Source organism: Pezoporus occidentalis, unplaced genomic scaffold (assembly GCF_034315485.1).
Source record: "Pezoporus occidentalis ecotype Australia unplaced genomic scaffold, CSIRO_AGI_Poc_V1 ctg46, whole genome shotgun sequence".
Taxonomy (NCBI): domain Eukaryota; kingdom Metazoa; phylum Chordata; class Aves; order Psittaciformes; family Psittacidae; genus Pezoporus; species Pezoporus occidentalis.
Window position 1 is genome coordinate 6,852,208 of NW_026915791.1, and position 13,508 is coordinate 6,865,715.

The 13,508-nt window shown below is 46.8% G+C and overlaps 1 protein-coding gene across 3 annotated transcripts in view; it reads right to left on the reverse strand.

Moving 5' to 3' along the window:
* Positions 1–1,489: 1,489 nt before the first annotated feature.
* Positions 1,490–13,508, reverse strand: part of LRP4 (LDL receptor related protein 4) — an 83,716-nt gene continuing 71,697 nt past the window's right edge. For 2 of the 3 annotated variants that reach the window (XM_062635856.1, XM_062635855.1), the window contains exons 27-38: positions 13,266–13,491; positions 11,615–11,918; positions 11,068–11,286; positions 10,629–10,763; positions 10,351–10,459; positions 9,877–10,021; positions 9,274–9,387; positions 8,916–9,033; positions 7,878–7,945; positions 7,176–7,263; positions 6,578–6,719; positions 1,490–4,850 (exon numbers count right to left, since the gene is read on the reverse strand). In XM_062635856.1, coding sequence (XP_062491840.1) covers positions 4,515–4,850; positions 6,578–6,719; positions 7,176–7,263; positions 7,878–7,945; positions 8,916–9,033; positions 9,274–9,387; positions 9,877–10,021; positions 10,351–10,459; positions 10,629–10,763; positions 11,068–11,286; positions 11,615–11,918; positions 13,266–13,491 — 2,004 coding nt within the window. In that variant the 3' untranslated portion in view covers positions 1,490–4,514. Of the gene's footprint in view, positions 4,851–5,951; positions 6,021–6,577; positions 6,720–7,175; positions 7,264–7,877; positions 7,946–8,915; positions 9,034–9,273; positions 9,388–9,876; positions 10,022–10,350; positions 10,460–10,628; positions 10,764–11,067; positions 11,287–11,614; positions 11,919–13,265; positions 13,492–13,508 lie in introns of all 3 variants that reach the window. The other variant, XM_062635857.1, reaches the window with a different exon arrangement.

Genomic DNA, 13,508 nt, shown 5'->3' on the forward strand with positions numbered 1-13,508 from the left:
GCGGAAAGGAAGCGCCCGCTGAGGGGCGGCTGTGAGGCCCGCTCCGCGCGGAGGCAGCCGCGCTAGGCCGCTGGAGCCATCGCCTTTCGCAAGGGGCTAAAGCAGCTCCCGGGCGGTGGGGGCATCGCGTCAGAGGGGAAGGGGCTTTCCGTACGCGGCGTGTTTAATAGGAGCAGTCAGAACTGCTTGGTGCTGGGGTACGGCGTGTCTTACCTCCTTTGTTCCTTCATTTCGGCTGAAGAAGGTGAAGTTGGGGTGATCAGAATCTAAGACCAGGGAGAGGAGAACGCCATCAGCGCAACCGCAGTGATCACACACTGCCATCTCCCCACCCTGCTGTATAAGCATTACCGATATTTTTCAAAAGGTGAGGTTATTGTGGTTTTGGTTATTATATTTTTGCATGATCTCAGTGAAGTGACCTCTGTGCTGTGCCTCAGCTGTGAAATGAGCAGGAATAAAAGCACTCAAAACATTTCAGCTTTGATACTTCTTCCATCAGAAAGGGACAGAATGGGCTAGAAAGTGAGCACCAGTACTGCACTGGCAGGCATACACAGATTTATGGAAGGATTTAGGATGGAAGGAACCTTAAAGCTCATCCAGTTCCAACCCCTGCCATAGGCAGGGACACCTTCCACTAGAGCAGCTTGCTCCAAGCCCCTGTGTCCAACCTGGCTTTGAGCACTGCCAGGGATGGGGCAGCCACAGCTTCTCTGGGCACCCTGTGCCAGCGCCTCAGCACCTTCACAGGGAAGAACTTATGCCTAAGAGCTCATCTCAATCTCCCCTCTGTCAGGTTGAAGCCATTCCCCTTCTCCTGTCCCTACAAGCCCTTCTCCAAAGCCCCTCTCCACATTTCCTCTAGCCCCTTCAGGCACTGGAAGCTGCTCTCAGGTTTCCCCTTCAGGAGCCTTCTCTTCTCCAGGCTGAACCAGCCCAGCTCTCTCAGCCTGGTTACGCAGCAGAGCTGCTTCAGCCCTCTGAGCATCGTTGTGACCCTCCTCATTTACTAAATTTCCCTCCTGTATTACTGAATGTTTCATTCATTATTCAGCTACTTAAACCATCAGTTATTAAAAAATCCAACACAATCTTGAGCAAAATCCCTTACAGATGGAAATCCAGCTCTTCTCTAGAGCTTTATTTTCCACTGGATAGGGGCTTGAGACCACTACAGTCCTAATACTTTCCAAGAAGAGGAACATTCTCTTCTGCTGTTGCTATGTTAAAAAGCAAAACAAACCAGAGAGGTGTTATGTGTGCACAGGAATTTGCTGAAGTGCATGAGTGTGGATATTTGGTCCTTGATTCAAAGCTGTGGTGGCAGAAGATGTGTGTGTTACAATCAGATTATCAAAGAACCCAGGTCTGTTCTTAACTTCTTGCTCCTCTGAATCAAAGTTGAGGTTCTGTGAGGTATGGGAGCTCCTCTTTCAAAGGCAAGTCAAAATAACATGCACGATTCACAACCAAAAGCCAGTCAAAATGGTTAAGAAAAGCTAAATTTATATTAAATTATCATCAACCCCTAAAATACTGAACACAGTGGTTAAATAACTCCAGAAAGTCCAATGTCTCCAGTGAGTAACGTTAAAACCATTACACAGGAACACACAGAAATCACTGACGTTAGCTCGGGACAGACAGGAAAGAGGTTTGCTTTTTACATAGTAAATCAGTGCTCAAGAGATCATCCCCCAGTAGCCCTTCTACATTCTTAACATCCTAAGTGCAACAAGGGTCTTCTCTTCCCTGGAACAGGGAACCATGATGCACCCCATAGTCAGCGTCTCACTGGGGCTGTCTCTAGGAGAAAGAAAACTCATTTCCGCCCACCTCACTGATAGAGGAGAGGCTGTGGGACATGTTGCTCCTTTTCACCACAATCGTTTGAGGGAGGGAGCAGAGAGCAGTTATGAAGGGTTGTCAGGCTGGAGCGTGAAAGGTCCCTCCTAAGGAACAGCAGAGATTTATGAAGGTGGAGATCACAAGCACCCTAAGCTGTTGGAAAGGCTGACTGGGTTTTCCTTTCCATTCTGCACTTGAGACTCAGACAGTGATTACTGTGACACAGGCTGACCGAACCTCAAGTGACAGGTTTGGGCAGATGTTTCCCTTCAGTCCTGTCCCACACTCACGAAAAGCCACTGGGGACAACCAAGCCAAATGCACCCCAAATCCCAAAGAAACCCTGCTATCCTAGAAATCAGAGCCTTCCTTTCCCCATCCAGCCACTCACTCTCAGCTCTGATGCCCCTGCCCCTACATGTGTGTCACAGTTTTGACCAAGACAACATGGGTTCTGTTAATATTGATTCTTCTGCCTATGCTTGAGCCCTCTGGTGTTGTCCCTGCATGAGGCAGCTCAGACAGCACAGTCCAGGTCAGCGACACACGCTCCTGTCTCAGTTCCCAGTCGAGTCCACATCTCAATCCAAAAGTGCCTCTGCCCAACAAAACCAATGCTTCCCAGGCTGGAGTCAATCAAATAAATAATTAAATAACAATCTAATTAAAAAAAAAATCCTCTGGGAATAGGGAAGAGCCCCACATTAACACAGGGAAATTTCCAAGCCTCAGCTCCAGTTCATCTTCCACAGGAATATACACCAGTCAGCCCAATGGTGCAGTTACAGTTTCAAGCCACCTTAGAGCCAAGTCAAAGCTGCAACCTTCCCCTTCTTGCAGAGCTGTAAAAGTACAGCCAAACCCACTGGCAGCTGTGGTGGTTTTCAGGGTAGCAGGGCTGTTAGTACACAAACAGGGTTAAAGCAGGGTAGGATGGATTTGCCTTTCTTCTACCATCCAGACAAATCCTGCATGGGAGATGCGCCCTCCCTGCACCTCTGAGCCATACCCCTAGTGTGTGCTTTGCTCCTTTTACACCCCAGGTGGGAATGTACTTGACCTCTTTCCAGGAAATAAAGAGGTTACAGAGTCTGCTGTGAGAAAATCTTCACTGGAAAGTTCTGCTTCCAAACATCTGGTTTAACACTTCCTATTTTACCATGATAGTGACTGGAGGGGTTAATATAAATCTCAGTTTTGAAGAACCATCAAGAGATAATTTCTCTATCTGTTTTTTTCCCCTCAGGACAAGCAGATGATGATAAGTCAGGAGAGTGTGAAAAAGTGGCAATAGTCCCTGGGAGCCCCACCTCCAGATGCTGCTGGGGGGTGCAAGTGCAAGGGTAGGATTACACCTCCCAGAGGGTGAAAGCTGTGGAAGCCAGAGAACAACTGAAGTTCTTGCAGCTGATGGGAGAAATGCCTTTGCAAGGAGAGCTGTTTAGTGGTAACAGAAGAGCTTAAAGTGCAATTCTATCTGATAAACAGTTATTTAAAATGGCCCTTGCAGCTCCCTGATTATTGTCTCCTATTCTAGGTCAAATGGGCTCAGCATAGTAATAAAGGAGTTCCTAACCGTCAGCACTGAGGGTTCCCCTGGGAAAGACTCGACCTAGGAATTCTCTTTTTTCCCCTTATTACAATAATCTAAGGTCCTAAAGACCAAGAGAATTGGCTCTTTGCAGAATTAGGACTAGTGGGGCCTTAGCAAGTTTTCTTCTTCATTTTTAATGTATCAGTTATGCAAAGACAAGAGTTGAAATTAGGTCTTGCTGAGATCCATTTCTTCCCATTAGCTCTGCAGAGCTAAGAACAATACCAATCTCTGCTTTGCTTAAGTTCAGAGTGCTCTAAGTTCAGCACTCCAGTACCGACAGGGAGCAGTTCTGAAAGGGCCATTTGCTGTCTCTTGTTATTTCCAGAGTAGAAACATGTTTTAATAGGAAAGGGGAGAACAGGAGCAGTGTCCACTGCCAGCAACAGACACAGAGCTCCAATCTGAAGCATTCCCTAAAGTTTTTACTAGCAGATGGGAAAGTAAGCAGTGAAGTTCTCATGAAGCAAATCATGGCAACTGTGGTCACCCTCTTTATGCCCTTTAAAGGTGACCTGATGCTGTGTCCGTGTCCCCTTGAGCCTCGAAGTATACCTCATCTATTCCAAGACTCCTCTCAAGTCAGAAACCCCCCAACACAAAGCCTCAAAGAGTGCTGCTAGTGCTGGAGCACTAGTGGAACCAGGGGTACTTCTGCAACCAGGGCCTAGCAGTGAGGCAGCTCTGCTCTCTTCATGGGCATTGACTGTGAGCTGGACGGCACACGACTTGCAGGTTACCAGAGAACACAATCTGAACCAGATTCAGGCCAGAGGAGTCACTGCAGAACTTAACGTGGCAGCTTCCAGGAAAGGGGAAACATATAAATAAACCACAGACAGTGAAAATGAGCCAAAAGGGTCTCTGGGTTCCAACCCACCCATCCTCCCTCTCCAACCACAACAGCACAGCTGCCCAAGCTCCTTGCTCAAAGGCAGTCACAGTCTCTGGGCCCCTTGCAAGAGGAGCTTGTCTCTGTGCCCTTCCTTGCCTAGCAGGCAGAGTCTTGTCTGGTTTGTGCAGAGCAGAGGCTAAGGAGGGTATGAGCATTCCCAAAGTCACGTGTACTTTAGACCTCGCTCTCGGTGGAGGGCTTGCGTTGGTGTTTCCAGCCTGTGTCTGGGAGCGAGCCCCGCCGCTCTGGAGTGGCTGCTGCTGTGTTAACACTGCTGCATTCAGACTGTTCCTCCTGTAGCAGCTGCTCAGTTTCGGTGTCATCCAGTGAGCCAGAACTAGCCTGGATAGAGACCGTGTCTGTCTTCATGCAGACGTGGTCCCGCAGAATCCCTCCTCGGGAGCTCCGGATCTGCTTAAGGTCATCCCACTCGGAATCATCACTGGATAAAAGGCATATCCCCTCCACAATCTTGATCTTCTCCTTGGTGTAGCTGTGGTCAGGACCAGTCTAGGGAGCAGACAGATGAATGAAACAATACATATATGGAAGAAACATGGCAAAGAGCAAAGCAGAGCTAGGATGTAGACAGTGAAGCAGACAAAAGGTTGGACCTCCATGAAAACAGCCACTGGGGCTTGGACTACCACAGCGGCAGAACCCATTCTAAGCTTCCTATCAGTCCTTCACCACCACCAGAGGAGTCCTCCCTGCAAGAGCTCTCATTCCAAACTCCAGGAGCCTTCAAATCATGGAAGGGGAATAAGGATGAGCTCGCTCTTCTAATTCAACTATATCTATTCCCAAACAGCAGGGAGTAAGAACAACATTGAGCCTAAAAAGGAAGGGAAAAAAAAACCCAACAAAATGGGAAGCAGGAGAAGCCAGAAGACTTCATGCTAAGAGTAGGCAGGGAATCAATTCTAGTTTGCAATATCTTTATATCTAAGTCATTCCAGATTTGCCTCAGCTGGAATACCACCGTTGCGTCTGAGTCTCACAGTGATACAGGGCAAGGAGATTACAGGGAAACAACAAAAATGATCAGAGGCTAAAGGGACCACATGGAGATTGAAGCGGCTCACCGACAAACAGGGAGCATTAGAACATCTGATCTATCCCTGAGGAGAAAGTGGATGAGGAAATATGCATCTGGGTAATATCTAGGAGCAGCAGCAGAATTAAGAGAAAAGTGGATTTAGATTGCCAGATAAATAAACCCAAGTTATCCTTAGTAAATAAAGCCTAAAATGGCAGGAAAGTTTGGGAAATCTATTGGACAATACCTTTGGAAAAATAAAAGCAGGGAAAACTCTCCTCTCTGTAAGTCTTGCTGTGATCCCTGCTCAAGGAAGTAAGTTATCTACCAGATCATTATGAACAGTCCTACAGAGATTATCTTTTCCAAATCTCACACACTGAGTATGAGTAGCCAAAGCCAAGACCAAAGGATCTGCCACAGGAAATTACCTACACTTTCTTGACAGACAGTAGAGCTGAGACATAAAAGCAGGGGAGAAAACAAGAAGGAACAATTAGTATGGGACAGTGCTTGAGCCACACAACAGAGCTTGAGTGAGGGAGGCAGGATCAAACACAGAGTAGTGATACCTGATGTGAGGATGTGGACGGAAATCAGAAGAGGGAAGATGAGAAGCTATCTGAGTGATAGGAAAGCTTCTGAGGAGAAAACAGAGGAGAAATGAAGTGCTGCAAGGTATCATATCAAGCCCTCTCCATCCTGTCCAGGGCAGATGTCTGCAGGGCCTTTAAAATGCTTCATTAAGTAAGGGCTCCAGTTTTCTCCCTATCCCACCCCTTCCAGGCAGTGGCCAGCCAGGAGCCATGTTCTTGTTACCAAAGCCCTTCCAGCTGCCTGGTTCCCCAGTGACTTTCCAAAGCAACCTTGGTGCAACAGTCACCAACTCAGACTGTGTCCAGGGAAGACAATTCCCTTTGACTCCTGGTACTCTGAGGGGCAGCACTCAATGCAAATGAAATATATGACACTGTGGAAGTTGGGAAGAAGCAGAGAGCTGAAGACAGGTCTAATTCACTACAGTTCAGTGGGGAAGAAGTGCTGCTGGGTCATCTCCATAGAAATCTGAGCAATTCACTCCAGCTGTCCACCTACATCCTAAAAATCAATGCTGACAAGCTGCAACACTCACAAAGGCCTGTAATACTCAACAGCAGCTTGAACGTGGCTCCTGTGTCCTCAGCAGCAAAACTCTTACCTCTTTCTTATAGCACAACTGGTTGTACATGGTTGGTTTGGGAACTGCTTCAATCTTCACCTCTTGGGTAGATGTCCGATACGAGGGATTACTGTAGGTGAGGTTCCCCAGGCCAGGGTCCGTGAACTTGGACTTATTATGCCTACAGGAAGAGAGATATCAGGAAAGACACGGGGCCCTACTGCCAGGATCCAAACCTCCCAAGTGCTCGGTGAGGGCAAAGCTCCAGCAATCTTCACTGTCCCTCAGAGAGGGAATGCTGGCTTCACCTGGCTTTTCAGCTACCTGTATAGCACCGCCATGTAACCACAAAAGCTGTACTGGCAGTAACTGGTGAAGCTAGCTGTGAATTGTCTCGCATCCCTGTCCATGACTCATGAGGTCTCTACAGAAAATTTAGCCATTAAGGGTTCAAATATTAGAGCTGTGTGCCCTGCACAGGGCTGAAACCTTGCAAATCAAATCATTAAACACTGCTTCCAATGGGGAATAAAGGGATTGTAAGTGACAAAGAAAGATGAAGTGCTTTCAGGAGCTTTCTTCTCCCACAACCCTTGCTTTTACTTTTGGCCAAGAAAGGGGGGAAAAGATCACTTACCTATATATAATTAAAGCAGCAATAAGCAGCAAAATAAACAAGATGCTGAGAAGACCTCCAATGATGTAGCTGACATGCAGTCCTTCTCCTGAAAAGTAAACAGCAAAGGTAATTTAGGCACTCTTCTCCACTTCCATTGGATAACACTGACCTTGGTGTAACACCTAATACAGGGATTTTATACCCTACAGAAGTATGTAAAGTAAAATGTCAGTACACCAAGGTTCAGCAGAGGGTTTGGCTTCAGATGAAACCACACTTATGATAACCCTTCTTCCACCCAGGCCCTAGCAGACCAAGATGCATCAAGATGTTTGTAATGTGGCTGGATGAGTTAGACCCCTTTGCTGACAGGTTACTCCTGCAGTGGGAAACAATTACTCTGGTCAGCCATCCTCATCCAAACACAAAGGGAATGGTAAGGAAGAGTACATCATTAATGGGAAGAGCCCAGTGGATGAGATACGAGATGAAAGAAAACTATTCTTCAAACTAAAGTGCCCTTTGGAAAACTCCCCATAGAGGCTAATGAATGTGTATGACCAATGTCCATCCTTAGGCACACTTTGCTCTGCTCAGAGGACATCTGAATAATTCAAGTCTGAATTCTGAAATTTGAGGTTCAGACACTATGGACTGGAAGGCCATGGGCACATCTGGAGGAAAAACCTGGTGGAAAAGAGTTAAAGAAAAGCAACTCACCCATGGTTGCCAGCACTGCCTCATTGGTGTGGGTACACAAGCCTCGCCTAGCATCTTTGTCAGAGCAGCTGAAGGACAGAAGGACAATTAGTTACTGGAAGCAGCATCAACAGTATCAAAGGCACCAAAAGACAGGATGGCACTGGGTAGCACTGATATCTCTTCCATTTCCATTTCCAGTTCAACAATGGGAGCCTTCCTTTCTCCTCTTCAGTATTCTGTATCCACAGGAGGGGGACCACATATATGGGGAGAGGGTGGTGTGGATATATGTATCAGTTGTAGGTCTGCAATATCTTTATGTCCAAGTCATTCTAGATTTGCCTCTCAGGTACACAGGTGTATACATACACAAGAGCACAGATTTCAGCACCAGTGCTGCAGCAAAAACATCCTAATGTCCGCACAAAGATCTTTCTGTCTAATACATCATACCCAACAAAGCAGAAGCTTTGCCCTGTAAATAACCCAGCCAGAACTTCCTTTGTTTTACTGGGCAGTAGGAATAGCAGGCTGCAGGAAATTTACAGAAGGCCTCTTAACTACCTGCATTGTAACTTGAATGTTAGAGCTGCAAAGGTTCTGTTCTGCCCCAAAGAAGCTATTCCTTTGTGATCAGAGCAGAAGCACTTCCTCAGACATCTGAGTCAGGTTTGAGTTCCCCCAGTAAATTAAATGAACAGACTCCCTCCTCCTCCTTTCAGAAATAAGTTGTCAAAATTAGGAGTTAAAAAAAAAATCTATCAACTGAATTCATGGTCTCGGGAGGATTTTAACACTTCAGCACAGTCAGGCTAGACAACATTTCAATAGAACAGACAGAAAGATCTCTGCACTTCTTTCTTGCCAGCTCAAGTGTTCTGCATTCTTTATCAGAATGGTTTTCCCATTAGGAATGTGAAGCCTGGAGCTGGAATAGCCTCTTTTGGCTAGGGACAGGTATTATCCGGATGATGACAACCAGAGGGGGCTTATATGTTGCACCTTGTACAAGCTGTGACTTTCACATCCCAGTTCCAAGGGAACAAGAGCACTTACTTTCCTTCCACTGCAGGCGTGAGAGGTTTGGTTGTTGAGGTACCTACTCTGCCAGGTGGTGTCTGACTTCTCTCTCTCACACTGGTGGGTTCAGGACCAAAGGGCACCACACCAGGAACTAGAACAGAGAAAAATAAACAGAACCTCAACTTTGTGGGACAGATGAACAAGTCTGGTAAGCTACAGATTGCTTCTGAAATGGCCCAGATGAGCAGCTTTCCCATCTCAGACCCAGTCTGTCAGCAGACAAGACAGAAGAAGGCTTTATTGCTCACAACCACCTTATTTCCAATATATGAAGTTTTATACACTGGAGAGCTTTGGAAGCTATTACCCCTTTGACACTCAGTAAACTCACTGGTAGAACAGGGCCGCCCATCTGGCTCATCCGGACACGCGCAGACAAAGTCAGAAGCTCTGGCGAAGCAGAGGTGTGTGCAGCCTCCATTGTTCACCCCACAAGCATTAGAACCTGGAAGGAACAAGCAGCTTTCTAAATACGTTGCATGGACCAGGTTGGAGCTCAGAGTAACAACCCTTTTTCCTGCTCAGCCAGAGACGCTTTCTGGCACATGCTCTTCATCTGACTGATAAGAAAGTGATGACAATAGTCAGACACTGGTAGGATTAAGGCAGTCTTGAAAGGAAGGCACTGTAAATCATTAGACAGGAACCCAGTCAGCACAGCTGCAGAGACTAAAACCCCAAAAGCTCACATTCTTCTGTTTTAACACAATGTCAGATGAACAACGCAGAAAGTGACATTAGCTAATCAAAGCTGTAACAAAACACCATTAAGAAGTACTTGACTGAAATGTCATAGGCAGACATGGAATGTGCACAGGGAAAATGCATTAACAGTCTAAGAAAGGATTCTGTCTTGACACTTACAGTAGCACAGTTGTTAAACATCCTTCTGTCTGCAATGAGCATTTGCCTGAATCAAGGTACTCCTATTTACCTGTCTGTCTCTGAGGGGAAACCACAATGATATCCATCAGTCCCTCAACATTGGCCAGGACTGTCTCTTTGTTCCGCCCTGAGTATTTGTCCACTCTCTGGATAGATTTGGTTTGCCAGTCAGTCCAGTATATCCACCTATCCTGCTGCTCAGGGAGACAGCAAAGTAAAAGCACAGCCATTAGCATGGTTAGCCACGAAGACACAGGATATCCATTAAAAAAACATCCCAGTGGCAGAAGGCCCCAAACAAAGGCCTTTTCAACCCCTTCCTGTTTTACCATAAAGAAAATGACTGTCTGCACCCCACAGGAGTTCGGACAAACTTCCTTTGTTAGCTCCACAGAAGAGTTAAGTACTGTCCCCTCAGCTATCTTGGTTTCCCCAGACTGTATCAGTTCCCTGTCCCCAGGCTCCACTGTCCAAACCCATCAACACACCGGGGAGAACGGTGGCAGCAGGAAAATCTTCTTACCTGTGTCAGAGCAAAAGGATGTGACACTTGGCTGACCAACACTTGCCGTAGCTTCCCATGGAGGTCACAACTCTCTATGCGATCAAGATGCGCATCCACCCAGTAAATCCTGGAGTAACACGGAAAGAGGTAGCTTGCATCTATACAATCCCTTTTCACTTTCTAGTCAAGATGGATCAGACAAAAAGCAAACCCAAACCCACAATGCTACTCATAAGCCAAGCTAAAAAACTTCATTACATCCCTTAACCCTATGCAAACAGAAGACAATCTTTCACCTCCTGGTGTCATAATCCAAAGTCAATCCATTGGGCCACCCTAGGTCAGTGTTAATCAGGATTTTACGTTCAGAGCCATCCAAGTTTGCCCGTTCAATTTTAGCAATGTGACCCCAATCTGTCCAGAAGAGATACCTGAAGAGATAAAATGCAAGTATAAGAAGACCATTTAGCCTAAGGGAAGTTTCAGTTATGAATTAAACTGCCATTAACTGATTTTTGAGGTTCAAAGAAGATCATGTGGCCTGCAGCTTGCATTTTCCAGCTACCTGCCCAACCTTCAAATTCACTGTTTGCTTGATTACGTCTGTCACTTAGAGCCAGCCCCTTGCTGGTACCTGCAGATCCAAATGGCACATCTCTCCTTCATCCCACAACTCCCTCTTCAATCTGCCTCTGCACAGCCCTTCTCCCTGCCCCACCAGTACCCCATACTTACCCCTTCTTGGGAAAGACAGCAATGGCTCGGGGCTCATCCAGGCTGTTATTGATCAGCACTTTTCTGGAGCTTCCATCCAGTCTAGCTACTTCTATGGTATTGCGTCCTGTGTCTGTCCAGTAGAGATTCCTGGCAACCCAGTCCACTGCCAGGCCATCTGTAGTCTTCAGACCCTGGCCAATAACAGTTTCCATGTTGCTGCCATTCAAATCAGACCGCCTGGATGGAAATCAATGACAAATGGCAGTGAGGAATGGCAATCTCCCACACCTCCATGTATGATCCCCATTAACCACAGGGCCACCTCATACTGCTATCTCCCAAACACCTTTTCTCCCCAGTAGTCTCCAGCAGGTTAAACACACCTTCAGCATTTGGTTCAGCGATACACATGATGCTGTGTACCAAAGACAAGGTGTAAGCACTGGCATACTGCCATCATCTCAGTCTCCCCAGCTTACTGGCACACTTCACAGCTCACTGTGGCACAACCAGCACAAGCATCTGGGTAACCTGGGCACTGGCCAAGCAGATGACTGGCACCCACCTGATGACATCAAGAAATACATCTGTGTAGTAAATCTTGCCATCCACACTATCATAGTCCAGGGAAATGACGTTGTTCAGCTCAGGGACAGGGATGTGCACATCTGTGTGGTCACTGGTATCCAGAGAGATGCGACGGATGGAAGCACGGCTGGAGAAAAGTAGGTAGGTCTCTGGAGAAGAGTCACACGTCTGCTCATCTCTCTTCAGCTGGATGCCAGTGGGGCAGGCACAGGAGAAGCCAGTGGGGTGAGGCAAGCAAAGGTGGGAGCAGCCACCATTACGAACTCCACATTTATTGAAGCCTTTAGAAATAGGGAAAGTTTAATGATCCCACAGAGCAAAGGTTTATTTTAAAGGCTATATACATGCACAACTTGCTGGTAGCTGAATTCATCCTAACCATCCCAGCCTTGCTACAGCCCTTCATACAGAGACTGCCTCCTTCTCCTCCAAGATTCATGGTGCGTATGGGCACAGCTGGCCAAGGTGAACAGGAATGCACAGAAGGGGGAGCATTAGGAGCAAAATCTTGACCTGCATTCCTTGCTAATCAGAGCTTTCCCATGTAAAAAGGAACAACCAAATGCTGATAGATTCACACAACTGCAGTTTAGCTTTATTATTGCTGCAAATGATAATGCTGACAGAAAGATCCAACCCTGTGGGGAAGCAGCGTGACAATGCACCAGAGGCCAGGCTGACAAAGAAGCTTCTGTTTCAACTTAGCTCACACAGTGGCAAGTAAACAAAGGCATCAGAGAAGCCTGCTCAAAGTGCCTGACATATTAGGGTCATATCTTCTTCTTTTTAATTGAAAAACCCCCAACATCTATTTACTAGGAGGGGATAAACCCAGAAGAGAGGTGCAGGGAGTGGGAAGAAGACAGCAGGGACATGATGGCTTGAGTTTTGGTTAGCTTTAAGCTATATTGTAAAGTTATACTGTCAAGGGTGATGTTCTGCTGTTAGGAGCCACAGGAGAAGCAGCACAGAGTTTTCTGTAGAAGCATGCATTGGGGAATTTCCAACAAAATGAAGCCACAGCACAAAGCAACTCCCACTGACAAGCAAGGAGGCAAGATGGGGTCGTACAGGATCCCCGGACAGTAACATAAGGAATCCGACTCTGGCACAGAATAGTCGGAGAGCATGATGTATATTATGAACAACTAAAGAAGCAGAGATTTTCTAGAGGGAAGTGGCAGATGGGAAGATGAGAAAAAGAGGCTAGAACTTGAAATCAGGTTTAAACCAGCATAAGAGGAATCAGTGCCTTTTGCAGTTAAAAAAGGGAAACTGTCCAATGCCAGTAAACTCTGATGAAGCCTAATAGGGCATGACTCATTCAGTTGTCCTAAGAAAGTGGCTCTGCTGTGTGTGAGGTTGTCAGTGCAGGCCAGTGAAGGAAATGGGATGAAGTGGGGAAAAGATATGCAGTAATAAGCAAACATCAGATCTACGGAGCTGGATAAACAGGGAGAAGTGCAAAAACAGTTAAACAAGGGGAAAAAAGAAAAGAAAAGCTGATTTTTGAGCAGTTACTCTATCACTCATGCTTTACACCAAACAACTGTCTTCAGTGACAGCTCTAAGGGGCTGCCCTAGTTACCACAGACACCCACTGCTTTGGGAGCAGCCGAGCGACTCACCCAGGGGCCGTGCCCTGTCAACAGCTTGAATGTCCATGAGGCCAGGCAGGTTTGCCCTCACCAAGATGACATTGGCACCAGTGTCCTTGTCAGCCCTGTGAATGCTGCGAGTTTGCCAGTCAGTCCAGTAGATGTAAGAGTCCAGCAAAGTGAGGCCATAGGGATGTTGCACTGGGGACAGCAAGGTGTGGCGGTTCGCACCATTGAGGTCTGCAGCCTCAATCCGCTAAATAAAGAAGTAAA